The sequence below is a fragment of the Peromyscus eremicus genome, chromosome 6 (genome assembly GCF_949786415.1).
Source record: "Peromyscus eremicus chromosome 6, PerEre_H2_v1, whole genome shotgun sequence".
NCBI lineage: Eukaryota > Metazoa > Chordata > Mammalia > Rodentia > Cricetidae > Peromyscus > Peromyscus eremicus.
The window spans coordinates 67,747,866-67,775,369 of record NC_081421.1 but is presented as its reverse complement, the minus strand read 5'-3'; the positions used below and the strand labels follow the sequence as shown (position 1 = coordinate 67,775,369).

General features: G+C 42.4%; 1 protein-coding gene across 1 annotated transcript; it reads right to left on the bottom strand.

The window, feature by feature from the left end:
- Them4 (thioesterase superfamily member 4) lies at positions 1-27,504 on the bottom strand. The gene is made up of 6 exons (XM_059265790.1): positions 27,311-27,504; positions 16,987-17,173; positions 12,883-13,045; positions 11,961-12,068; positions 5,073-5,197; positions 1-576 (listed from the first exon to the last, which is right to left on the bottom strand). Exons 1-6 carry the CDS (start codon positions 27,380-27,382, stop codon positions 536-538), a joined length of 696 nt encoding a protein of 231 aa, XP_059121773.1. The 5' UTR covers positions 27,383-27,504; the 3' UTR covers positions 1-535.

Sequence of the window (27,504 nt, the reverse complement as noted above, 5' to 3'; positions counted from 1 at the left end):
TAAAAATGAACAACGGTTTAATCTCTAGGATCCCAGACAACAGATGTGTGGGATCCATTCCCATAGCAATGAGCTGTGTTCCCTATTATGGCCAGAAAGATGTCTGTTCACATACAACAAACCCGCTTGATAACACACAGTACACACACAGTACGTGCTTATGCACATGTGCACTCCACACACACCACTCCACTTCCATGTTTACAGTGAAAGTTTCAATACAGTCTTTTTTCTGCAGTCTGCTGTGGAGCAGGTGCTGTGCTTGTTAGCTCTGAAGTCTGTTCACATTTCAGGACCACATATTTGTCCTAGGGATACAGATGACCGCTGAGACTCTCTCAGGGAGTGCTTCTTATGAAAAAGTCTGGAAGGTGGACAATTCCTGCAGCCCTGTGTTTCAGAGGCTGTCCTGAAGGGTCTGTGAGCCAGGCTTTCTCCTGGGGATTCAGCAGCTGGGACAGGAGTGGAGGGAGATAGGTGCCGCTTCTGGAGGAGGACCTCATGCAGAACAGTGTGGACTTCACCAGAAGTTCTTTTATGTCAAACGTTTGTCAGGATCCAGCTTTATAAATAAAGCTAAACCAACAAAACAACAGATAATTGTAAGTCAACTGTTTTCCATTTGATGAGACCAAGCAGAAAGATACTAGAAAGGGATTTCTTGTATCTCTATCTTTCTATTCTCATTTCTCAGAAAACTTAAGAACCAACTTTTGGCTGGGGGTGGTAGTGCAAACATTTAATACCAGCACATGGAAGGCAGAGGCAGGTGGATCTCTGAGTTCAAAGCCAGCCTGGTCTACGGAGTGAGTTCCATGCCAGCTAGACCCTGCTGCTGTGGGATGTTCTGTATGGCAAATGTGTTCCTGATTAGTCAATAAATAAAACACTGATTGGCCATTGGCTAGGCAGGAAGTGTAGGCGGGACAAGGAGGAGAATAAAGCTGGGAAGTGGAAGGCTGAGTCAGAGAGACACTGCCAGCCGCCATGATGACAAACAGCATATGAAGATGCCGGTAAGCCACGAGCCATGTGGCAAGGTATAGATTAATGGAAATGGATTAATTTAAGCTGTAAGAACAGTTAGCAAGAAGCCTGCCACGGCCATACAGTTTGTAAGCAATATAAGTCTCTGTGTTTACTTGGTTGTGTGGCTGTGGGACTGTCGGGTGAGAGAGATTTGTCCTGACTGTGGGCCAGGCAGGAAAACTCTAGCTACACCCTGCCTCAAAAATAAATCAATCAACTTTTGATTGTCAAAGTCATTACCTTCCCTCACCTCTTCCAGGTCCTCTACTACTTCATGATTCATAAATACTTCTATCAAGAGGAAGCCAGGAAATGAGAAGTAAGTTTACAACTTAGTCAACTGATATGGAAGGTTTAGTGAGTGTGCTAATAAGCTTTAACTGTCAACCTGACAGTCTTGGTACCCGAGAAGGGTGTCTCAATTGAGGGATTGCTCCTATCAGATTGGTCTATGGAAGCAAGTAGCTCTGGGCTGTCTAAGGCTAGGCGTGAGCCTGCTTACTGTCCCTCTATGGTTTCTGTCCTGAGTTCCTGCCCTGACTTCCCTCATTGGTGGACTGTGAACTGAAGTGTAAGCTGAAATAAACCTTTTCTTTCTCTACACTGCATTTGGTCAGAGCGTTTTACCACAGCAACAGAAGCAATCTAGACTAGAAAGACTTGGAATGGAGCTGCAAACTGACTGTGGATTTAGACCACTAATGCCACTTTCCTGCTCCCTTACCCATCATTCTTGTGAAAAGCTCATTTTTTTTTTTCTCCCGAGGCAGGGTATCTCTGTGTAGTTTTGGTGCCTGTCCTGGATCTCTCTCTGTAGACCAGGCTGGCCTCGAACTCACAGAGATCTGCCTGGCTCTGCCTCCCGAGTGTTGGGATTAAAGGCATGTGCCACCACCGCCCAGTGAAAGTGGATTTCTTAAACAGGGTTTGAAAAGGGAAAAAAATACTAAATGTGACTACACTGGCATTAAAAAGAGATGCTTTAAAGCAAATAAAACCATCTTCCACACTGAAAGATGTATGTAGTTTCTACCTAGCCAACACAGGCTTAACCTAAACTAACTAAAGAATTTCTGCAAATTTGTAAAAACAAGAAAAAATGAAAGACGAACCAATGGGAATTTCACAGAATGGGAAACAAATATGGTCAGTGAACATATGAAAAACTCTATAGGTTACCTGGGAAATGAAAATCTAAATGACATTAAGATCCCATTTTAGTCAGGCATGGTGATGCAGACCTTTAATCCTAGCATTTGGGAGGCAGAGGCAGGTGGAGCTCTGTGAGTTTGAGGCCATCCTGGGCTACATAATGAGATCTTGTCTCAAAAGGGGAAAAAAAATTCCATTTAAAAACCTTTTATTAGTAAAAAATTGAGAAAGCTGACTGTCAACTGCTAGAGAAGACAGGGTTGGGGGCAGCTTTTGGGGACGAGGTGGGCTCCTGTGCACAGCTGAGCACTGACATACCCAACAGCCAGAAACTCTGCTGCTGAGCAGAGGCCAAACTCCTGCCTTGTGGAGGTCACCGGCAAGAACACACACAGCAGGAGCAGAGCCCATTATCAGACAAGCAACATCAACGCAGTGTGTGGCTCATGGAGTATTACTCGGAAGCAGAAATAAGAGAACAATACAGCCCAGAACTTGGATGAATCTCAGCAACATACAATTCAGTGAAAACCAAAGCCCCCAAAAGTCACCGGCCACAATCTCTTTTCTACAAAGTTAAAAATGAACAACTAAAGAATACTTCCCTTAGATGTATGCTATTCTTTTCTTTTTTTGAGGGAGAGTCTTACTATATAGCTCATGCCGGCCTCAAACTCACAATCCCCCTGCCTCAGACTCCCTAATGCAGGGATTATGGGTATGAACCATTTCACTCAACTTTTTTTTTTTTTTTTGAGACAGGGTTTCTCTGTGTAGCCCTGGCTGTCTTGGAACTCACTCTGTAGACCAGGCTGGCCTCAAACTCACAGAGATCCACCTGCCTCTGATTGCTGGGGCTAAAGGTGTGTGCCCCCACACCATGCATGCTCAACCATCCTTAAGGAAATTTAAAAAATAAAAGCTAGAAGCTACAAAATAGTGCAAGCTATTAAATTCAAGAGTTATCATTAAGCAGGAAGAAAAGATGAGGACAGCAGTTATGAAGAGATAAAATATGATAAGAGTCTGGTTCCTGTTTGGTGGTAGGCCCTAGGGTATTATTTATTATTAAGTTTAGTAGATGAATAAATAAAAGATGAATAGTTATATACCAGTGAGGATCATGTCATAACTCAAGTTAGTATAAACATGTACATCTGAGGTGCACTGAATAAAAACTGAAAATGTAACTAGTGCTGTGTAAGCTGTGTGCATCTGAAGCTGAGGCTTCCAGGGCCCTGCAAAGTCCCCGTTGGATGCATTGCTCAAAGCACAAACAGGAGACATTTCTAGGTGAGATTTCTGGCAAGCTGCCTATAGAGATCTCAGCAGGAAGGAACCTGCATCTCTAAGTCAGCAGAAATAAGTTGTGGCTTCTTTTCACATCCTAACTAAGTTTTCATGTTTATGTTGAATTCTCTCTCTCTCTCTCTCTCTCTCTCTCTCTCTCTCTCTCTCTCTCTCTCTCTCTCTTTGTTAAATTGGGCTTCTTTTAAGTTTTGGGACCCATAAAATTCAGTTCCATTCCTGGTAATCATTTCCTGTGTCTTTACTCTTAGGACGTACAAAGCGCCTACAGTGAACTGCCCACCCAGTCCCCTTTCCAGAACAGTCACCCATGCACCTTTCAAGAGCTGGTCTATGCACATGCAAATAATCTGTAGACATTTGCCTTTCCTTCCATTTCATATTTTTTTTACTCTGAAACAATTTCAAGCTTATAGAAAAATTGTGAGGTTGGCACAAAGGTATCTCTCTCTCTAAACTATTAGAGAATATCTTAGCAAAGTATGCATACAATGATTTTTCAAAAGGTATTATACTATTTGAAAGAACAACAGATGGGAAAACACACATGTCCAGTGAGTGTCTCCCGTGCAACCACAGGATTTAACTGTTACTTTCCCCATACCTATGACTGTGTGTCAGAGTGAGCCTGCTCCCACCACCGCTGCCATGCTCCAGGGACACCTTCCTTGGGCTCTGGCATCCTGTGGTGGGCTACTCCCTCGTGCATATACCCTCCTTATCCTGTCCAGACTCTGACGCTGCTGGCCACTGTTGCTGCTCTTCCTGGTGTGTGTGTGTCTCCATGTCCCTGGGCTTACCACATCAAGTCTACATAATGGCTCTTAGAATAAATACAGGGAGGGAGGAGAGGAAGGAGGCAAGTGTAAGGGAAGGGGAGGGGAGGGAAGAAATGGAAGGACTTCTGCCCTGACCCCTGTGGTTCTCACCCAGTGTATGTTAATGAGCTTGCTTCACCTCAGACTTTTCTCACTTTTGCTTATGGTACTAAACCAGTCTACAGTATTTTTATGGCATACATTAGGGAAGAACTGTAGTTCTTTAACCAGTTTTCCACTGAAGTGAGTCAAAGCTTTGCTCATTCTTTTGCAGTTGAAGTGAGGGATGCACCAATACTTTAACCATAGCACCCCCTATGTTACCTATGAGATACAGTTCTGAATTAGATCAAATGTTATCTCACCTCCAATTGGAATGGATATTGGCAAATAGGTCCTTCACTAGCAGTATGTAAGAATGTCTTTAGCCATGGGGCTGGGTCCGTAGCTCAGTGACAGGGTGCTTGCCTTGTACAAAGCCTTGGGGTTTGATCCAGCACTGACACCCCTAACCCCCCGATCTCCCCCCACAAAAAACCCAATACCCAACCAACCTAAGCCAGGTGTGGCAGGATGATTCAAGCTTGTCATTCTAGTACCCAGGAAGTAGAGGCAGGAGGATCAGCTCAGGGTCATCCTTTGTTGCATAGCAATTCTAAGGCCATCCCAGGCTATATGAAAGCTTGTCTCAAACAAACACTCAAACCAAACCCAACTCCAAACCTTAACCCAGGCCAACCTCCCGGAGACAGTGCAGCTTCTCACTTGTTGCCGATGTGTATAAAGTCTTCTCATCAATACTCTGGATATCACAGGAAATAAAAAGTTTTCTTCCTTCAGTCTTACTAAGTTGGCCGTTTACCACCACAACAGAACAAAGGGGGATAGGTCTGCAGAAGGGAGAAAAAAGGCCATCAGGTGCACGGCAGGGTGGATACATAGCCTATGCTAGTGAGTGCTGACCACTTAGCTGGACCTTTCCTTAAGGGCTTGGACACCAACAGTGTCTCCTCTCCCCCCGGCTTCCTTCCCCCGACACTCCTGCCTGCTGGGCCTTCTTGGGCATATGGTCCCAGACTGCCCTTCTGGGCTTCAGTTCAGAGATCACTAGGGATTCCAGCTGTTTGGCAGACTTTCCCATTTGGACATCCAGAGCCTAGTCTGATGCTAGTAGCAGAAAGAAGTGAAAACAGGGCCATGGAATAGTCCTTGTCAGTGTCTCTGCTATTTTCAAAATTTCTTGGGCCAGTTAGATGGCTCAGTAGGTAAAGACTCTTGCAGCCAAGCCTGATGGCCTGAGTTCAATCCCTGGGACCTGCATGGTGGAGGGAGACCCTACCAGTTGGCCTCTGACCTCCACATGCATGCTATGGTACACTTGTATCCCGCTCTAGACATAATGAATACATACATATAATTAACGGTTTTCTTATCTACTTCTTTTTAGAGTACTTGTCTGGTGACAGCCTTATTATTCTAAGCCAGTGCTATGATGATATAAAGGTCCTAGAGCTGAGCTGTCCAATGTGGTAGTTACATGTGCCTACTGATCACCTGAAATGTGGCTAGTATAAATGAGAAACTGAATCTTACAATTTATTTCATTTTAATTAACTTATACTTAGATTTAAATAGCTACATGTGACTAGTGGCTAGTCATTTGGGGAATCCTGGAGCTAGAGTACCACAATGAAAAAAAAACTTTCTTTGAAGGTCAGAGTTCTGTTGGTTGATGCAAAAGGTAGAACATGGAAATGTCCTCTGTTCCTACAGCACCACCATGTGGATGAAGTGACTCTAAGACATAAGGAAGTTGTCACTGTGATTGCCCCCTGGCCCAGTCTTCCCTCCCATTACCTTTAACATTCCAGTCCATTAGCTTTTCCTGACCCCGTTGATATAGATATCAGGCTTTGCTCTTCTATTGGCGTCTATCCAAATTTGTCAAGGTCCTGGGGATATCTGGTTCTTACCTGTTCAGCATCTCTTTTTCTTTTTTTAAAGTTTCTTTTTAATATCTTAAAATTATGTTTGTTTATCTGTGTGATAGTTTGTGCAGGTGAGTGCAGTTCCCCAGAGAGGCCAGAAAAGGACACTAGATCCCCTGGGCCTGGAGCTACAGATAGTGACTACCTAATGTGAGTGCTGGGAACTGAACTCGGATCCTCTGCAAGTAAGTGCTCTTAACCTCTGACCATCTACCCAGCCTCCCCAACTTCTTTATTTGTTTATCTACTTATTTTGTATGTGTTAAATGTGTAAGGGCAGACATGTATGTTTCACCAGGAATGCTGGCAAGGGAGGTCAGAGGACAACTTTGGGAGTTCTCTCCTGCCTTGCTAAGGTAGGAGCTGTTCCTGCCATGCCCAGACTGATTCCTTATTTTGAAGCTGTTTTCTCTGTACCTACTACTACGTATTTTAGGTACAAATTCATTTTTGCTGACCTCGGTTTTCTTCTGGTTGGCTTTTGTCTCACGTATTTTCCTTTCTTTAAAACTTTTCTGTATCAGGCTAGGTACAGTTGTACAAACTTTGATCCCAGGAGGCAGAGGCTGGAAGATCTTTGTGAGTTCAAGGCCAGCCTGGCTTATATATGGTATCCTAGACCAGCCAGGGCTATATAGAGAGACCTTGTTTTAAAAGCAAAAACAAACAAAAAACTTACAACCCTTTTTTTTTCTGTATCATTTTTAAATGTCTCACATACTTCTCAGCTTTTTACATTTGACTCAGTTTTATGACCTGTCTTGGCTGACAGTCTGGTCAGTCAGTATACTGACTGTCTGCTGCTGCACTATCTTACTTTGCTTCCTATTTGATTCACATTTCTGAACTTTCTCCCCCTTGTTTTAAACACTGACTTTTTCCTCTTTGTCCTTTTCTACTGCTTTCTCTATTAATGATCACTCATTTTAATCTCCTCCCTACTGAAAAACACAAGGGATTCTGTTCGCCTTCTCCCCAACTCTGTCATTGCTTCAGCTTCCTGCTGTTCTCCGGGATGCAGACATCTGTCTTGCTGCTGAGACCCATGCTCTGCACACGCACCATTTATCTGCTCACCCCTTTGCTGTCACTCTGCCTCTGGTCACTCTGTCCCTGCGTTCCTTCCTTCTGTGGCAGTCTTCGATATGTTCCATGGGCATTGTCCTATTTTTCCATAACCTTTCTCAAGTTTTGGTTCAATGAAAACTTGACTTTGCCCTCTGAACTTCAGCATGCTGGGAGCATGGTTCTAGACTGGCCTAGTTCACTGCTGAGTCTCTTCTGCTGCTGTGGGAGGTTTATTGCTAGGATGATGGCGCCCTCTTGCTTCCAAAACAGCTCTCTTAGGGATGCTCTTTTGTCTCTGATGCTTTTAAGAGCTCTATAACTTCTCTAGGCCAGCTGTACAGACTTACTGTTATTTATCCTGATGGACAGTTACTGTATTTTCTGTGGATTTGTGTTGTTCTTTCATTCTAGACCAGAATATACTCACTCAGCATTTTTTAAGCCAATTTTTTCCCACTGTTCTGGGGTTCTTATTAGAGCTTTCATTCCTTTTTGATCCCTTCTTGTTCCCTTTATATCTCAACTCCTTTCCTCTCTATATTGGATTCAAAGCATCTCTTTCTCTCTTCCTTCTTAAAGTGATTCCAAGCCACTATTCAACATATTAAACTGTCATCTCTGAAAACTTCAGTAGTTCTAACACCCTTCTAGAAAAAGTGCTCTCATCTCTTATTGGATGAACCATCTGAGGGTCAGAGAGTAGCCAATGCTATACCAAACTGAATCTACGTCAGTCTGACTGGAACTCTGCTTCTCCTTTTGCCATTTGAGCTTGGTATATCTGCCACTGGTTTGACTGCTCTGGGAATGTTAATAAAATTGTGGGATATACTTGAATAACTCATTGAAATAATGGAGTCGGGGAGTAATGCTGACCACCACCATGGAGCATACAGGCCTGTTGAATGGAATCTGGAATAAATCTTAACCAAGAAGGAACTATCTTGTAGTGAAAAGTGATTATAAAAACCACGAGATTAAAAAGGATGTAAGTTAATTTTCATTGAAAACACAGGGCAGGATTTAATTGTACATTTTAGAGAAGCAAGCTTCCTGAGTGTGAAACCAACTGCTACACATCGATCTGAACTTCTGAAGGGTAGAGAAGGAACAAAATGTAAACCATTAGGGTGACAAAAGCCATAGGGATGCCTCCACCCATTCTTCTTTTTCTTTAAAGAGGAGGAGCAAAGCTCTGCTTTAAATAACTGTAGTGGATTCGCTTTCAGAACCTTCCTGTGGCAGTGATATACAGACACGCCACAAGGTGAGGCAGTTACAACAGGAAAATGAAAAGAAAGCTTGGGCTGTGGTTTTGAGTCTTCCTTCCTTTTTTTTTTTTTTTTTTTTTTTTGAGACAGGGTTTCTCTGTGTAGCCCTGGCTGTCCTGGAACTCACTCTGTATACCAGGCTGGCCTTGAACTTAGAGATCTTTGCCTTCCGAGTACTGGAACTAAAGCTGTGCATCACCATTACCTGGCTTGAATTTCTAAATAGATTCAAAGAAAAGGTTTTGAACTTCATGGGCATTGTGTCTATATGGTAATTTCTTTAGCTCTACATTTCTGGTCACTTTCAGTTGCACTTAAATAGCCTCTTTGTTTTTTTTTAAATAATTACACCTTTACATAAGAATTCTATTAAATTCCACAGTAAATCTAATTAATAATCTTTAGTTTCTTTTTATTTTCTCTTTTTTGTGATTTTTTTTCTTTTAATTTATTTAAGCATCTTACACGGTAGTATGCATTTGATTATCCCATAAAGATATCTAAAGTCGTTGAGGATCTAAATTTGTTATTTATTGTTTTTGCTGATACTTTTTAAAGCTTTTTAAAAATTTACTTTTATCTTGTATTTCTGTGTATATGTCTATATAAGTGTATGTGTATGCTATGTATGTAAAGGTGCCTATGGAGGCCCAAAGAGGATGTCAGAGCCCCTAGTGGTTGTGAGCTACCCAGCACGGGTGTAACTGCTGAACTGTCTCTCTAGCCTGATACTCACACTTATGCATGTACGTATGCATGTATGCATGCATGCATTTGATGCAGAATATGCTCAGGTTGAAGGAAGAATGTCTTTGAGTATCTCTCTTTTGCCACATAAAATCAGGAAGTCCAATGGAGAGCTTCTGGCCTGCTATGTCATGAGGTGGCTGTTGGCTCAGACACGGCCCCTTTCAGCTCCACCAGTTCTGAGCTGTTTCGTCCATCTCAATGTACTTAGAGACCAGGGAATAGTTCAAATAGATTGGCTGGCTGGAAATTGAGATGGCTAAGGTGAGGTTTTGCTTTTTACAAGTAAAAGGGCTGCAACCCTCATAAAATTCCAGGGGCATTTTTTGTTTGTTTGTTTTTGTTTTGTAGAATTAAAAAGGCAATTCTGTGACTTGTGTGGGAACAAAACCAATCCCATCAGAGCAATCTTGAGAAAGAAGAAAGCTGGAGTATAGTATTTCTTGATCTCAGAATACATTACAAGACCAGAGTAATAAAACACAGTATTGGCATAAAGATAGATATATAAATCAATGGAACAGAACAAAGGGTTCAGAAGTGAACCCATTCATATACAGTCTACTGTTCCTGTTGTGGTGTACATATTTGAGTGTGAGTGACTGCATGGAGAAAACAGAGGTCACTGTCTGGTGTCTTTCTCAGCCACTCTCTATTTCATATTTTGAGCCAGGGTCTTACTGAACCTAGAGTTCACTGCCTTGCTAGACTGTCTGGTCAGCAAGCCCCAGGAATCTTCCTACCTTCTCCTCCCCAGCACTGTAACTGCAGTCATGTGATGCTCTGTCTAACTTTTAAAAAGTGGGTGCTGGGGTTCTGAGCTCAGACCCTCATGCATGCACAGCAATAACTTTACCATCTGAGTAATCTCCCCAATTTCATAGTCAGTTGATCCTTGACAAGGGTGTCAAGAATACACAATGGACAAAATACAGTCTCTTTAACAAATGAAAAAATTGGATATTTACATGCAAAAGAATGGATGTAGACTCACATCTGTGGGAGCCTGAGGGGCTTAGGACACCCTTTCCTGACTGTTCTTAGATGATAAATTTCAATTTTGTATAATTTTAATTTGAAGTTACCATTATTGGCCACTAGAGAGGAGAAGTTAAAATAGTAAGTCTCTGTTTTTTTGTTTTTTTTTTTTTTCTTTTTGGTTTTTCGAGACAGGGTTTTTCCGTTTAGTTTTGGTGCTTGTCCTGGATCTCCACTCTGTAGCCCAGGCTAGCCTCAAACTCACAGAGCTCCACCTGGCTCTGTCTCCCGAGTGCTGGGATTAAAGGTGTGTGCCACCACTGCTGGGTGCAAATCTCTGTTTTTTGTTTGAGGGAAGTAAGGGACAGAGGGAACTACAAAAGAAGACAAGTAGCTCTGTCTCTTTTCTAACTGGACCTTTGGGTAAACAGTCCAGGGTTTGGCAAACTACAGCCCACTGGCTACTGCTTTTTATAGATGAAGTTTTATTGGAACACAGCTATCATTATTCACTATCTACAGCTGCTTCTGTGCTTCCACAGCTAGGTTGAAAAGCTGTGTCACAGAGTACAAATATAAAATATTAACAGAAAATGTTTGCTGACCTCTGAAATAAACTTTTCTATAGGATAACCTTAGTACAAAACACCTAAGTATTATATAGACAAGAAACTATAATCTTTGAAGCATGGCTTCCAAAAACTAATGCTCAAGTAACATGGCTTTTGTAAAATGTAAAGAGATGTTTAGTAACTCACATATTCTATTAAAACCTCCCTTGGAGACTTCCTATTTTGAAGCCTTTGTCCTAACACTCTTTTTTCTGTCCTACAGTTCATTCTTCATTCCTTGCTGGAAGCTATTCTGTTGTTTGGTGTAGGACTGTAGCTGGATGGTGAAGATCATGCTGAATGAATTTTGCTTTTGATGCATATCAAACTCATCTTATTTCCATTCTATTTCTCTGTGTTATGAGAAATATGTTATGAGAAATTCTTTTCTTTTTTTTTAACATGTAGGGAATATTTGGGCTCCATCTAGATCTTATTGAATATTTTTTATAACTTAAAAAAAGTATTTCCACAGGCCCATGAGATGCTCAGCTAATTGGGGCACTTGCTGCTGAGCCTGAGGGCTTGTGTTTACTCTGTGGGATCTACATGTTAGAAGGAAGACAGCTGACTCCTACAGGTTGTCCTCCGACTCTCTATACAACATGGCATGTACCTTCTCTCACATATATACAAGTCAATAAGAAATAAAGATAAATTATTTCCCTAGATGATGCTTTACTCAAACACAGAGAGCCAGTTCAGTCCCCATGTATAACTCGCATAGATTCCAGCTTCCTTGCTGATGGAAAGGATGATTTTGAAGCATGAATTTCTCTTCCCTAATTTCTTTGTGCAGTCTGGCTGATGCTGCTCTTTACAGAACTTTGAGAGCTCAGGCTTGGTGGCTCCTTCACTCCCATGCTTCTCCATCTCCCTTGCTAGTCCTTTGGGAGCACTTCCTTGATAGTAACGGACATAGACCTTGACTCAGGATCTGCTGCTGGAGAATCTGACTTGAGAACATAAGGGGAATTATTTCAGACTTACTTTTTATAGTCGATGTTGAGGTTGGCAGTCATGGCAACTCCCTGGGCAAGTGCACACATGCCAGTAGTGATATCGATGATGGTTGCAATGGCACCTCCATGAAGGAATCTAGTCACAGTGGCAGCAGAAGAGAACGTTTCAGAAGTTCAGGAAGTAGCCTCTCAAGATATCAATTATTCAAGTGTCTTATAACATTTACCTCATGTTCAGTGTATTTAATGTTAAATAATAGCCATCTCCTTTGTTCATAGCAGAAAGGATACTTGTAATAAAACTGGAGCTTAGTAGAAAATCATATTACAGCATGAAAAAGCTAAAATTTAATTAAAAGAAACATTATGCTTGTATATATACATATTCCTTGTTTAAAAGTTTACAAAGTGGGGCTGGAGCCATGGCTTAGCAGTTAAGAGCACCCACATTCAGTTCCTGGTACCCATGTTGGGTGGCTCACAACCACCTGCAACTCTAGCTCCAGGGGGATCTGACACCTCCACACTCCTTGGGCACCTGCACTCATATGTGCATACACACACACACACACACACACACACACACACACACACACACAGAGTTTAAAGTAACAATAAAAGGAATCTTTAAAGTTTAGTAAGTGAAGATAAATAGAAGGAAGAAACCTTAAGGCCCTTAGTACTACCATCAAGTCATGGCCAAACCACTGTAAATGTGTTCATTATACTCTGTTGCTCTACGTCCTATAATAATATATTATATACATCATTTAATATTATGTTAAAAATTTAAAATTTAACCAATATAGATAATATTCAATAGTACGTTATAAACATCTTTTTATATGAATAAATATGTATCTGTATTGCCATTTTAATGTTGTCTTTGTAGTCCCTGGATATATGAGAATAAAATTCTTTCAGCTCCATGCTGCTAGGACAGTACGGACCCAGGTACCCCTTGCAGGTGAAGACCTCCTTGGAACAAGCAAACCATCCTCTTCTCTTCTTTATTATAGAACATCACATACTCAAAGCCCAGGCCTTCCTCTAAGCTTCTGCTGAACTGTTGGGCGTTTGATATTTGTTGTTCTCTCGTAATAGACCTGGGGTCTGTAAAGAAATAGGGGTATGGAGACAGGAGGGTGAAAAACAGATATAAGAAAAACGCCATGACAGAACTAATCCCCGTACCCTGATAAAATCATATGTGGATGGATAACTGATCAAAATGCCCAAGACATGAATGGAAAGGTCACCAGAAACAGTACAGTGACTAAGGATGTAGTTTAATTAGCAGAGTGCTTGCCCAGCGGGCACAAAGGCCTGGGTTCCCAAGCCCCAGCACCACATAAGACAGGGTGTGGTAGTGCATGACTGTAATGTTGACATTTGGGAGGTGGAAGCAGAAAGATTAGAAGTTCAAGGCTACTTGGTGGTTTGAGGCCAGTCTGGACTTCATGAAACCCTGTCTCAAAACAAACTAAAACAAAACCAAGAAAAACCTGAACAGAATATAACAGAACATAAACTCTCTAGAACAGCAAACACATACATGTAAACATATATGGACAGAGTAAAAAAACGAAGTACCAACACACACGGGAATTAGTGAATAAAGCATATAAATGCTGGGAAACTGAGTGAAAAAGTGAGGTGCAGACAGAAATTCTTCTGGGCATAAATCTGGTTTAAATGGACTTTAACGAAAATGAATAATGTAAGGAAATAGTTTTCCTGGCAGATGTGAATTTACCCCATTATCCTGAATTAGAAACAACTAGTTAATCCCAATAAATCACCACCTTTGAGTTAGAACCATTGTGACTCCTGAAATCAGCTTAAGAGTTCAACATTTCTGGTTAAGATTATCAAATTGTGAGGTATCTCACAAAAAAAAAAGAGAAAAATAAGCAAAACAAATTTGTAATAGAATTTGAGCTTCTACCCCCGTTGACAAGATTCCCAGGGTTTCATATTTGGGTTAAAGCCCGAGACTGGATAGCGCGGAAGGCTGTAAAGGAACAACAGGAGACTGGCATTCTTGGTGGGAGGAGGGCTTTGACGGAGACACAAGAGGTGAGAGGACCGACTTTATACTATAAAAGGGACAATGGCCACCCAAATTGGCATGTAGATTGGTAATAATTTCCATGCATAGATCATCTCAGCAAAGCTGAGCAGGCAGGAGCCAGGTTGTATCAGGTTATGGGCACTCAATGAACTGTGTGATGTTAGAATAATTTTAATAAAAACAACAACACTATTTTTATAGTGCTAGGGATTAGACCCAGGGCTCTGTGCACACTAGTCAAGTTCTCTAAAAAAGTTAGTCCTGTGGACTGGGGTGGGGATTGGTTTCAGTTAGAACAGGGTCTCACTGTGTAGTCCAGGATGGCCTCAAATGCTCATCCTCCTGAGTCACCTGAGTATTGAAACTATAGACATCCTCTACCATACCCAGCATTAAAATTTACTTTCAAGTAATTTAATAGTTAAAATTTAATAATGTGACTTGCCTGAAAGTTAATTTTTTCCTTTATTGATAAGATAGGATAATTCTTGGCTTTAAACTGAAGAATCTAAATAGAAACCTGAAAATGACTAACTATTGTTGGTTAAAGCAATTTGACTTCTGTTTCATTTAGTCCTTCAGCTATGAGAACACAGGCAAAGGTAAAGCACTTTGCCAAGCTTACAGTTTTCTATGCTGTGTAGAACCAGAATTTCAATCTAAACATGTATGAAGGTAAGTGTGGTAGTTAGTACTTCTGTCAATTTGACACAAGCTAAAGTCATCCGGGAAGAGGGACCCTTAACTGAGGGACAGCCTCCATCATACTGCTAATAGTTAAGCTTGAAGGACATCTTCCTGATAAGTGATTGGTTTGGGAGAGCCCAGCCCACTGTGGGCGGCGGCACTCCTAGGTCCTGGGTGATATAACAAAACAGGCTGAGAAAGCCATCCAGAGTAAGTCAGAAAGCAGCCTTCCTCTGTTCCTGCTTCCCTTCACAACTGGTTGTAAGCAGCAAACATAAAATAAATCCTTTCCTCCTCAAGTAGCTTTAAGTCATGGTGTTTACAGCAACAGAAAACAAGCCAGGACACTAAGTTCGAATGATTAAATTGAGAAATGATCAGCTTCTGAATGGCTCCTAAGGCCATGAGATCGAATGGGATTACAATGATAAAGAGTATTATGTACTGAGAAATGGGTACACTCTATGAGAGTCTGATGGTGGTATGTTGGAGTGTTCCTGAGAGATGAGGATGACTAATGCAGTTGTGGCAGGTCTGTCTGCTGCTGAGAAAGATGTGGCAGGGAGCAACGTCACGAGCAGGCCAAGGGAAGTGAAGAAAGTGCACAAAGACCCTTATTTATGGTCAGTTCATTCATGCAGCATAGAAGCAGACCAAGCTCAGGTATAGAGAGGAGGGGACAAGAGGTGGTGAGAGCTTGGAAAGGCTCTTCTGCTGGCTTTTGTTAGTGAAACAGGGAGCAAGACCTGCTGAGAGTGAGATGGGAAAGAATTAGAGGTGTGAGTAGAAAGAGAGTCAGGAGCAGGCATCCAGAAGAGCCAGAGAGTCAATAGACTAGGAAAACAGGAGACAGGCTGTCAAGAAACATTAAGGGTTAATTAGAAGTCATCAAATATTGTATAAAACTCTCAAAGAATTAACTAAAATAGTTATTTAATACAAAGCATGTTAAAAAATAAAACAAACAAAAAAACCCCCAGAGTGACGGGAAGTGTAATTTGTGAGTGTTGGGTATGAGGTAGGTTGTCTTTGGGCTTAAAGTCTGAGAGACTAGAGGGTGTGCTGGCTAGTTTATGTCAACTTGACGCAAGCTATTATGTCAACTTGTCATAAGCTAGAGTCATCAGAGAGGAGGGAGCATTTCGGAAATGCCTCTATAAGATCTGGCTGTAAGGCATTTTCTTAATTAGTGAATGATGGGGGAAGGCCCAGCCCATCATGGATGATGCCACCTCTAGGCTGGTGGTTCTATAGGAAAACGGACTGGCAAGCCATAGGGAGCAAGCCAATAGGCAGCACCCCTCCATGGCCTCTGCTCCTGCCTCCAAGTTCCAGGCCCACTTGAGCTCCTGTCCTGACTTCCTTCAGTGGTGGACTACAATGTGGAAGTGTAAGCCAGATAAACCCTTTTCTCCCCAACTTGCTTTTTGGTCATGGTGTTTCATCACAGCAATAGTAACCCTCATTATGACAGAGGGTAATTCAAGTGTTCTGATCTTCTCAAAGAGAAGGAGCCAGATTTGAGATAAAGAGAAAGATTGTTGATATTATTTGAACATCAATGTAAAGTGTAACAAACTGAAGCACTAATTACTACTTAAAGCGAAGGAAGAGCCAGACATGGTAATTCTTCCATGTCTAGAATTCCTCTCAGTAGGCTTTTTTATTATCAAGATGCCAGGTTAGGATTATCTTATTTTTGATAATATGTTTTATGTTCTCCCACAATCCACAAAATATAGTGAGATTTCTTGCCTATAAAACTAGGGACGGCTGGGTGGTGGTGGCGCATGCCTTTAATCCCAGCACTCGGGAGGCAGAGGCAGGTGGATTTCTGTGAGTTCAAGGCCAGCCTGGTCTACAGAGTGAGTTCCAGGAAGGTGCAAAGCTACACAGAGAAACCTTGTCTCGGAAAAAAACAAAACAAAACAAACAAACAAACAAAAACTAGGGACGATAGAACCCCCAGTACTATTTTTTTTCTCTTTCCCCTCTCCCTTCTTTCCTTTCTCTCCCCTTCAGTCCCTCCTTGCTTCCCATCCCCCCTTTTCCTTCCTCACCACCCTGAAAAGGGGTCTTACTGTGTGGCCCAAGATGGTCATGAACTTGCTCTGTGACCCCAGCTGGCTTTGAGCTCATGATCTTCCTGCCTCAGCCTACTGAGAGGAATTCTAGACGTGGAAGAATTTCCATGTCTGGCTCTTCCTTCGCTTTAAGTAGTAATTAGTGCTTCAGTTTGTTACACTTTACATTGATGTTCAAATATTATTTACGGGACAGTGGCTGTTCTTACCAACAAAACGGGTTTGAAATTCTTTAAAGATCTGAACAGGATTTTGTCTGTATGAAGGCAAACGTTCCCAGGAACCATCTTCACATTTCTTCATGAACTGGTCAAAGAGTCGTCTTAGGTCCTTGCTCCAGCTGGGGTTCGGGAGACCATAGTCCTTGTGAATGACTTTCTCAGAAGAAAATAACCTCTAAAAGGCAGAGACAAGAAAGAACAGGAGGTATATACTATTTTCTATTTTCTACAACTTCCTAAGGCTACCATGCCGTTCTTTTTTTTTTTTTTTACTGCTAGAAGATGATCACTTCAACATGGCTGGGAACGTCTGAGCTCATTTGTCCTACACCCCTTCATGGAAATGAGAGAATGACAAAGGGGCAGTGATTTGCCCAACTTCTCCCAGCTAGTTACTGGCAGAGATAGCATTAAGCCCAGGTGAGCCAGTCACCAGAGACAGAGAAATGGACGGGTGAGAGACACACGGTATGGTAGTTTGAATGCAATTGGCCTCCATAATCTCATAGGGAGTGGCACTAATAGGATGTGTGGCTTTGTTGGAATGGGTATGGCCTTATTGGAGGAAGTGTGTCACTGTGGGGGCGGGCTTTGAGGTTTCCTACGCTCAGGATACCACCTAGTGTCTCAGACCATTTCCTATTGCCGGCAAGATGTAGGACTCTCAGCGACTTTGCCAGCACCATGTCTGCCTATACATCTCCATGTTCTCCACCATGATGAAAATGAACTGAACCTTTGAACAGTAAGTGAGCCACCCCAATGAAATGTTTTTCTTTATAAGAGTTGCTATGGTCATGGTGTCTCTTCACAGCAGTAGAGACCCTAACTGTGACACACGGGAAGGTGGAACACAAGGGAATGGTAGAATTTGGTTCAGTATTTGGCTCTTTGACATGAATATTGATAAGTAGAAACTAACCATCTGGAAAGAGTAGTGTATGTAAAAACAAGAATGAACAAACAAGCAGCAACGGCAAAACAAAATGTGTGCAAACGTAAAAGAGGCACGAAACAGTTTTAAAGGGTTTTATTATACTCTATGCAATAGGAACTATTATCCCCATTTTAAAGATGATGAAATTAAGGTCTGAAAGAAGCTAGGCAATGTCACAGTGTAAGAGAAGGAACAGAAGGATATAGAGGTACAGGCAAAGCCTCAATGTTAAGCTAACTGGTTTGAATTATTCTGCAGCACTCTCAGATGTAGCTAGAGTTTTCCTGCCTGGCCCACAGTCAGGACAAATCTCTCTCACCCGCCAGTCCCACAGCCACTCAGACCTGACCAAGTAAACACAGAGACTTATATTGGTTACAAACTGTATGGCCGTGGCAGGCTTCTTGCTAACTGTTCTTACAGCTTAAATTAATCCATTTCTATAAATCTATACCTTGCCACATGGCTCGTGGCTTACCAGCATCTTCACATGCTGCTGTCATGGTGGCGGCTGGCAGTGTCTCTCTCACCCAGCTTCCTGTTCTCTCAATTCTCCTCTCTGTTAGTCCCGCCTATACTTCCTGCCTGGCCACTGGCCAATCAGTGATTTATTTATTGACCAATCAGCAACACATTTGACATACAGACCATCCCACAGCACTCAGATTATTTAAGCAGGGAGTGACATGCTCAGATTTAGTCATAATAGGAAAGAGAATGGTAATGTCCATGATTGCAAATGGAGGGTTTGGGGTATTAGGGTAACTCAGTGAAAATTAAGGGATCATAAAGCAGAACTCAGAGACTACTTCCATAAAGCAAATGAAGGAAGAGGATAAACACTACAGTCAATCCCTGGTGTACAAATGGTACCATGGAGTCAATGACAGTTAATTACAAGAAAGAATACAAGAGGGACAGGAGGAGGCTGCGAGGAGAGAGGCTGGTGTCATGGTAACTATGACTTCCACTCATGATGCTTCTCTGGAACACTGAGCATTGCCACCATTCCAGTCAACAACCGAAATGTGGGGGGACTAGGAAGACAGAGTGTGATCTATGAAGGGGCATAAAACAGATGCTCACAGACAGCAGACAGGAAAGGACAGTAGAAATCGCAGGCAGTTTAGGTTACAGAAGGGTTCAACTATGTGGTCTTCTATTTCTAGTCACCATTATCAATCCATTCTGATTAATGTATGTATCACTTGGACTGCACCCCTGACATCAAAATACCACTCGGCACTCACTGATGGAAGAATCAGCTTCTGCTGGTCCTGGGTTGGCTCCAATCCTGGTTCAATAGGAAGACCAGAGGAACCTGTCTCTAGCACTATATGAAATTAAAAACTGGATTGGTGAGATGACTCAGTAAGTAAAGGTGCCTGCACCAAGCCTGATGACCTAAACTGGCTCCCTGGCACCTATACGGTGGGGGGAGAGAACTAACAAAAGTGTCCACAAAGTTGCCCCCCAACTTCCACTCACAAACAAACAAACAACCAACTAAATAAATAATAACCACCACAACAAAAAACCTTCCATGGAGATAAATGGGAAGTCCTGACTTTATGGTACTAGAGACATGAGGAAACAAACAAATCACATTTTGCCTGTAGCTCAGGATAAGTAACTTCATTTTCTATGCCTCTTTGATCAGCTCATCCCTTCAGAACCCAGTTTAGATAATCTGGGAAAGACAGAAAAACTCTACCCATTATTTCTCCCTCTAAATAAAACTGTGGTAAAACATCAATGTATTTCTTCCAAGTTCTTTGATTCACGTACTGCACCCTGATTTACACTGCTAAGGTAGTTGATTTTACATATTTCTGGCAAGCCTCTGGCAGCAAAAAACGTTGCATAGTTCCAAAATTTTAAACTTCATTCATTAGGTTTTTTTTTTCTCTTTTTATACTGCTCATTCCCATTGAAGTTGCCATCTACTTTTTAATTTTTCAATGAAAAAAGTTTTAAAGGGGTGGAATGATTGTAAAAGCCAGAGGATCAAGGTCTTTGCCATGAGGTTGTGTTTCCTAGTAGATATCAGTAAAGTCTCAGCACATGACTGCCCAAATGTGAGCTGAACAAGGATGACAGCAACGGACATGCTAAACCACACAGTGAGCAGCAGCCCAAGAGGCTTCAACCCTACACTAAGAACTACAGGCAACTGAGTAAAGCTGGCAATGGGAGGGAGAGGTGGTTCTTCCCAGGGAAGAGCACACCAGTAGGTAGTTCAGTCCAAAACAGTCAGTGCTGAAAACATACATACAAGCACCATTAATATGGACTCAACAGTTATATCTGAGATTATATATGTATATATAAATACATATAAGGATGCAAAAACAACCGAAGATAAAAGAGGTTTTGAATTTAAAGGCGAGTGAGGAGGGGTATATGAGAGGACTTAGAGGGTAAAAGGGAAGGGAGAAATGTTGTAATTAAAATACAATCTCAAAAACGAAGAAAGGTTTTACCTTATTTTGTTTTTGAAACAGGGTGTTTAGCCCAAGCTGGTCTAAAGTTTGTGATCTTCCTGCCTCCCAAATGTGGGATTACAGGCATGTACAATCTTGCCTAGCATGAAAATCTTATTATTTCTTTATTTATGAGACCAGGTCTCACAACAAAGCCCCAGATGGCCTGGAATTCATTATGTAGACCCTGCTGGCCTTGAACTTGCAGAGATCTGCCTGCCTCTGCCTCCCTAGTGCTAGGATTAAAGGTGTGTGCCACACCCTGCCAGCTCTTTGCAGGAATCAGTTCTTTTCTTCCATCATGGGAGTCCCAGGGATCAAATTCATGTCTTGAGGATTGATAGCAGGTACCTTTACCCAGCTTGCACATTTTGCAAGCACAGCACCTCCTTCCTGTCTCTCTTATTTATTTATTTTGGGATAGGGTCTCACTATATGTAACCTTGCCTGACCAGGCTGGCTTTGAACTCAGAGATCCACCTACCTCTGTCTCCCAAGTGCTGGCATTAAAGGTGCATACCATCACTTCTGGCACATTTTCACCTCTTTAAACATTTAACATTTCTTGGTGCTATAACTTTCAAATGTCTTTCTTTTAGTCCTTTACAAACTACAGAATAGGGGCTTAGGGAGATGGCTTGGAGATGGTTCTGTGGGTAAGAGGGGTTTGTCTGTAAGCATTAGGACCTGAGTTTTTATCCCTAGCACCCATAGAAGCTGGCCATGGCTGAACGTGTCTATGACTCAGCACTGAGCTTGTGGAGACAGGTAGATCCCCAAGAGCTTGTTAGCCAGCCAGCCTAGTCAAAACATCCAGTTTCTAGCTCAATCAAAGACTCTGTCTTAAGGCAAAAGTAAGATGCAGAGTGATGGGCTGGAGAGATGGCTCAGAGGTTAAGAACACTGGCTGTTCTTCAGGAGGTCCTGAGTTCAATTCCCAGCAGCTACATGATGGCTTACAGCCATCTATGATGAGATCTGGTGCTCTCTCCTGGTGTGCAGCCATTCATGGAGGCAGAATGTTGTATACATAATAAATAAATCTTAAAAAAAAAGATGCAGAGTGATAAAGGAGGGTATCTGCCAGCCTGCCCTGGCCTCTGGCCTCTGTATGCATGTGATGGATGCACCACACACAGACACACAAGTATATAATAGGGCTAGGGCTTGGGGATACAACTCAGTGGTAGGACACCAATTTGACCCTGTTAAAAAAAAGAACACACCTATATATAATAAATTGCTACAAACTATAACCATCCATCTGTGCTGTAGTGTTTACACCCCTATGTGCCTGTATTTTGCTATTGGTTATTCAGCCTCTCTATTCCCTCTCCCCTTTCTAGTCTCTAGCAACCAGTACTCTCTGCTTCTATGAAATTAGCTTTTTTAGTTTTCATGTATGAGTGAGAGCTCTTGGTATTGCCCTTTGGTGCCTCCCCTCCCCCAAGCTCTTCAAATACAATTTTCCTTAATATACTCATAATCTGGGGAATAATTTTTTTCTGTGCTGCCATTTAAAATTATTTAGTATTCACTTTCTTGTTTTTTTTTTTTTTTTTTTTTTTTTTTTTTTTTTTTTTTTTTGAGACAGGGTTTCTCTGTGTAGCTTTAGAGTCTGTCCTGGGACTTGCTCTGTAGACCAGGCTGTCCTTGAACTCACAGAGATCCGCCTGCCTCTGCCTCCTGAGTGCAGGGAGTAAAGGCGTGCGCCACCATCTTTCTCATGTTCTTAGTCTTAGTGTCACCAAATGTGTGTGTATGTGCACATGTGTGCTTGGCATACATGTGGAGGATGTCCTACATCCTGCTCTCTTACTCTACACTTTATACCTTTGAGATAGGATCTTTCATGGAAACTGGAACTAGGTTGGTGGCCAGAACGCTCTGGGTATCTACCTATCTCTACCTGCCACAGTGTTACCCACTCAAATGGCTATGCTCAGCTTGTTACATGGGTACTGGGATCCAAACTCAAGTCCTCATGCTCATGTGGCAAGCATTCTTAGCTGCTGAGCCATTTCTCCAGTTACCACCATTTAAAAAAATATATAATTCTTATTTCTATGTATGTGTCTGTGTGAGTGTAGGCAATGTATGTGTGGATGCCAGAAGACAGCATTAGATCACTTGGAGTTAGAGTTGCAGGCAGTTGTGAGCCATCCCATGAGGTGCTGGGAACAGAACTTGGGTCCTCTGGAAGAGCAGAATTGTTGTTTGAATGAGAACGGACCTTACAGGCTCATATATTTTAATGTTTGGTTCCCAGTTGGTGGAGCTATTTGGGAAAGATTAGGAGGTGTGGCCTTACTGGAGGAGGTGTGTCACTGAGGGAGGGCTTTGAGACTTTTAAAGCTCATGCTATTCCCAGTCAACTCTCTTTGCCTCCTACTTGCAGGTCAGAATGTAAGGTCTTAGCTACTGCTGCAGCGCCATGCCTACCTACCTGCCTGCCTGCCTGCCTGCCTGCGGCCATGCTCCCTACCATGATGGTCATGAACTCACTCTCTGAAGCTGTAAGCCCCCAATATACACCTTCTTCTATAAGTTGCCTTGGTCATCGTGTCTTCACAGTGTCTTGTCCCCTCTCAGATTTCTTAAGTAGGAAACCTGAGTTGATCAATTCTAACATCCTTTTATGGGCTAATGAAATACAGTTAATTGAAGACTTTTAGTAATCAGATTGACTCCCTGGGCTCTCCTACCTAATTTAAACCTTTTTTTTTTCCTTTGAGACAGTATCTCATGGAGTTCCACCTACTTCTTCCTGAGTGCTGGAGTTAAAGTGTGTTCCACCATGCCCAGTCTGATTTTAACCTTTAAATAAAATCTAATAAATTTTCTTGAGTTCTATTAGGTGCCCTGTTTTTATACCAGGGACAGGAAAGACAAAAAGACAAGACCTAGGTCCTGCCTTTAAGTGTTAACAGCCTCAGATAGGGGAAATATTACTACACACATAAGATAGATGCACGTGCTTTTGGGGAACACTTAAAACAAACAAACCACACACATCAAAAAAGGGATTTCTTGCAGCTAAAGTTCATGAAAATGTGTAGGAGACCTGCTCCCACTTTTACTCCAGGGTACTCTTGAGGAGGGAGAAGTGAGAATATTGAGATAGAAGGATAGAGGGGAGAGAGACAGATAGAAACACAGGTGTAGCACGAATCCTAAAAGGTCTTATTAATAAAATCATACCTGAAGTCAGGTATTGGGGTGAATGCTGGAAGATCACAGAAGCAGAACAAGCCACAGCTTCCTCACCTCTTCAATTCCTCAGCTGATCCTGTTTCCTCAGACTGGAAGCCTATGAGTCCTCATCCAAATGCATCTCAGCTGAACTGCTGCTCAAAAGCCTAAAAGCTTAACCAGCTCTAGTTCCTGGTTTTCACGCCTTATATACCTTTCTACTTCCTGACATCATTTCCTGGGATTAGGCGTGAGTCATCATGCCTGGCTGTTTCCAGTGTGGCTTTGAACTCACAGAGATCTGAATGGATCTCTGCCTCCCAAGTGATAGGATTAAAGGTGTAAGTCCCACCATTTTCTGGCCTCTATGTCTGTCTAGTGGCTGTTCTGCTCTCTGACCCCAGATAAATTTATTAGGGTGCACGATATATTGGGGAACACAATACCACCACACACAGGATACTCAGGAGGGCCTGGATCCTTATCCACTGGCCCCTTCTGTCTCTTCTAAAGGGCTTTTTAAAGGAATGCCAAGGGGCAGGGCAAAACACCTCCCCTTTGCTAGATCAAAGCACACCGCAAATCCAAGTCCAGGCCCTTCCAAACACCTGGTAACCACGTACATGGTCAAGCCATCCTCTAATGCAGCTCTGCTGGGTAAAGCAAGCTCAGATCTCACTAGGAAATCTTTGTGGGCCTCCACAAAAGTGAGAACTAGGGTTACGCTAAGCGAAGACACAGCGGATAAAATGACTACATGACACACTGGAGAACTGCTAGGATCTCAACCTTCATGGGCAGAAAGTGCAGAGGAGAGAGGCACAGCAAGATATGGTTGACAAAATAGAAGATGGATCACACCACAGGTCTTAAATCTAACCTTCTAGGTCAATCAATGGTTTAAAAAATTAGTGTGAAAGGTGATTTTAGGTAGCACAAGGACAAAGACAGATGTATGTTTAAATATTATAAATAACATAATATATAATTAGAGTAATAATAAAATCCTTTACACTATATATATTTATATAACACAGAAGGACATCAGTAGCACATCAGGCTTATTATGTCACACATGTTTTTACTTAGGATGAAGCTACTTAAAGAGGCCATCATGGGGCTGGAGAGATGCTCAGTGGTTAAAAGCACTGGCTGCTCTTCCAAAGGACCCAGGTTCAATTCCCAGCACCCACATGGCCTCACAGCTGTCTGTAACTCCAGTACCAGAGGACCCAACACCCTCTTCTGGCCTCTGTAGGCATTGCCACACATGAGACATACATGAGGCAACACACAGAAATTTAAAAACTATTTTTCTTCTTTTTTAAATAAAAGGCAATCATGTAAAAAATCATGAAGGTGATACTTGAGTTTTGAAATGTCTTTTTCCATAATGAGCCTTTAGCAAAGTAACAACATTGGTTTTTAGAAAGTTTTATCAAGTGAAAAGGAGAAGTTAAAATGTAAGAAAAAAAGGGAAAGTGGCCAAAGACTTGTTATAAAGGTCTAGGTAGGTTATGGTCCAAAGTTGAACTAGGTACAGAGGAATAAGAAGAAAAGGTTCAAATTGATGAAGATCAAGATTGCCCAAAGAGGGTGGTGGTGGTGCACGTCTTTAGTCCCAGCACTCGGGAGGCAGAGCCAGACAGATCTCTGTGAGTTCGAGGCCAGCCTGTTCTACAGAGCGAGATCCAGGATAGGAACAAAAAAAAAAAAAAAAACCTACACAGAGAAACTCTGTCTCAAAAGACGAAAAAAAAAAAAAATTGCCCAAAGAACCTCAATGCCCTGATAGAGCAAGAAGTAGTCTAATGATAACATCGCCCCTTTTCCTGTGACCTGATTGTTTATTAATAATAAACAAAAAAAAAAGGGGAATATAAGCCCCTCGAGCCACTGAAGGTGCCAGCCCCGCCCCCCCCCCCAACTGCCAGGTTCCACCCACAGTAAACTCTAACTGCCCTAACTGCTGGCCCCTGCCCCCATCCTGCAGAGCAAAAAGCCCAATCTCTTGACATGAAATCCCACCTATCTCCACCCTGGAAAGCTCCACCCTGGAAAGTTCCACCTCCTTCCGAAGAAGCTCTCTATAAGCCCTCTGTCCTGTTTAGTTTGCTGCTGTTTTCTGTTGGAGCAGAGGCAGCCACCCTCCTGGTTTTTTCCCCTCCCAATAAATCTCTTGTGTGAGGTTTGTTGTGCAGTGTGACTTTGTGATATTCCTTGGCTTCTGGCTGCAGGGATACCTTTCCATCCGAGCTGTAATGCTTACACAAATGACATTCAGCACTAGAACCCAGGGAAATGGGGCGTTACTAATTTCAGGGAAGAGAAGGCACATGAGTCTTGGATGATTCCAGGGCTGTGGATTTGATGGCCTGGTTAGAAGGAAAAGACATTTTTTAATGTGAAAGTGTGGATCAGAGAGAATGAGAGTGGAACTACCAATTTCAAGGCATGTTGAGTTATCTTAGATGGACAATGTGGTAGGAAACAACTCAATTTTCAGTTCAAAGAGGTGAGAACTAAGAGCTACTTGCGGTAAACACACTTGTAAATCCATAGCACAGTCATGAATGAACGATGGGCCTTAGGGATAATCATTACCCTTTGTTTTCAGTAGAGGAAAGGTCACGCTTGATCTTTAGTTATACATTTATGAAAGTTGGACTTGTAAGAAAAGTTATGACTTTTTAATGCCTCCTTAAAGACATAAAGCCTGTAAATACTAACGCTTAATTGTTTTCAGCACAGACTGCCAGGCACCAACATGTAATTAAAGAAACTAATTCATATTGTGTAAGTTTAGCACAGTGCATTTTCTTTTCTAGTGGGCACGACGGTACCTGGTTAATAATATACATTCACTATTCTTTTAAAATTGTGTGTGTGTGTGTGTGTGTGTGTGTGTGTCCATCACTGAGCTATACCTCAAACCCTCACTGTCTAGCTTTAGAGAGATGCCACAGTCACCTAATAACCAAAGTTCTCTTTTGGTTCTTGCTCATCACAGAGCTGTTCTCTGTCGTTCCTTAGTTATTTATTATAATGACACAAAGGATACAGGCATTTGAATTTGGCAAACTGACCCCATTCTCCCAAACGAGACCAGAAACTCCTTTGGAGGAACGTTTTTTTCTTTTTTACTTATCTAACTGTTGTAATATGTCTTACCATCAATGGCCAGTTATGCCTGGAATATTGTTGGAGTTCAACAAGTACTGACTACATCAATGAAACAAGGTAGGGACATAAATAAGGGCAGGGAATTAAGACTTACATTCCAGGTATGCTAAACGATCTCATTTAATCTTATAACATCCTCTAAGGCGATGAAAATGGGCTAGAGAGGGCATAATTGATTCTGACAGAAGCCTCTTCCCAAATTGGTTATAACGAATCAGAGACCATCGGGATTAGATCCTGATGATCTTATCCAGGGTTCTGTGTTGGCTGGTTCTTTCATGGTGTTTCTGGGTGACCTTGCTAACCTTCTTCCTTATTTTATCAGTTGTAGTGGCGGTCCTATCCCTGCTGACCTATTTCAACCTTGAGTTACGTTCCCTTCCGGTTCCTCCCGACTCGAATCTCAGGGCTGAAGAGCCCCTGCACCCCGTTACAGCCAAGCGCCGGTGTTAGCTTAGCCTCGGTCCTGCTGTCTCCCTGCTCGGACCGACCGCTGCGGCGGCGTCCCAGGACTTACCCACACTACTCCCGGCAGCTTCTCAGGCGGGGCCCCAAGAGTGCGCAGGCGCGTAGCGCAGCGTCTCAGCATCGCTCAGGCCAGGGCAGGACGCTGCAGCCTCCTCTCACCTAGAATGAGCGCATTACTACACAAGCCCACACGCCTGCTCCGGTCTATTTACTGTGGAGGCGGGTGGAGGGCGGAGCCTCGCG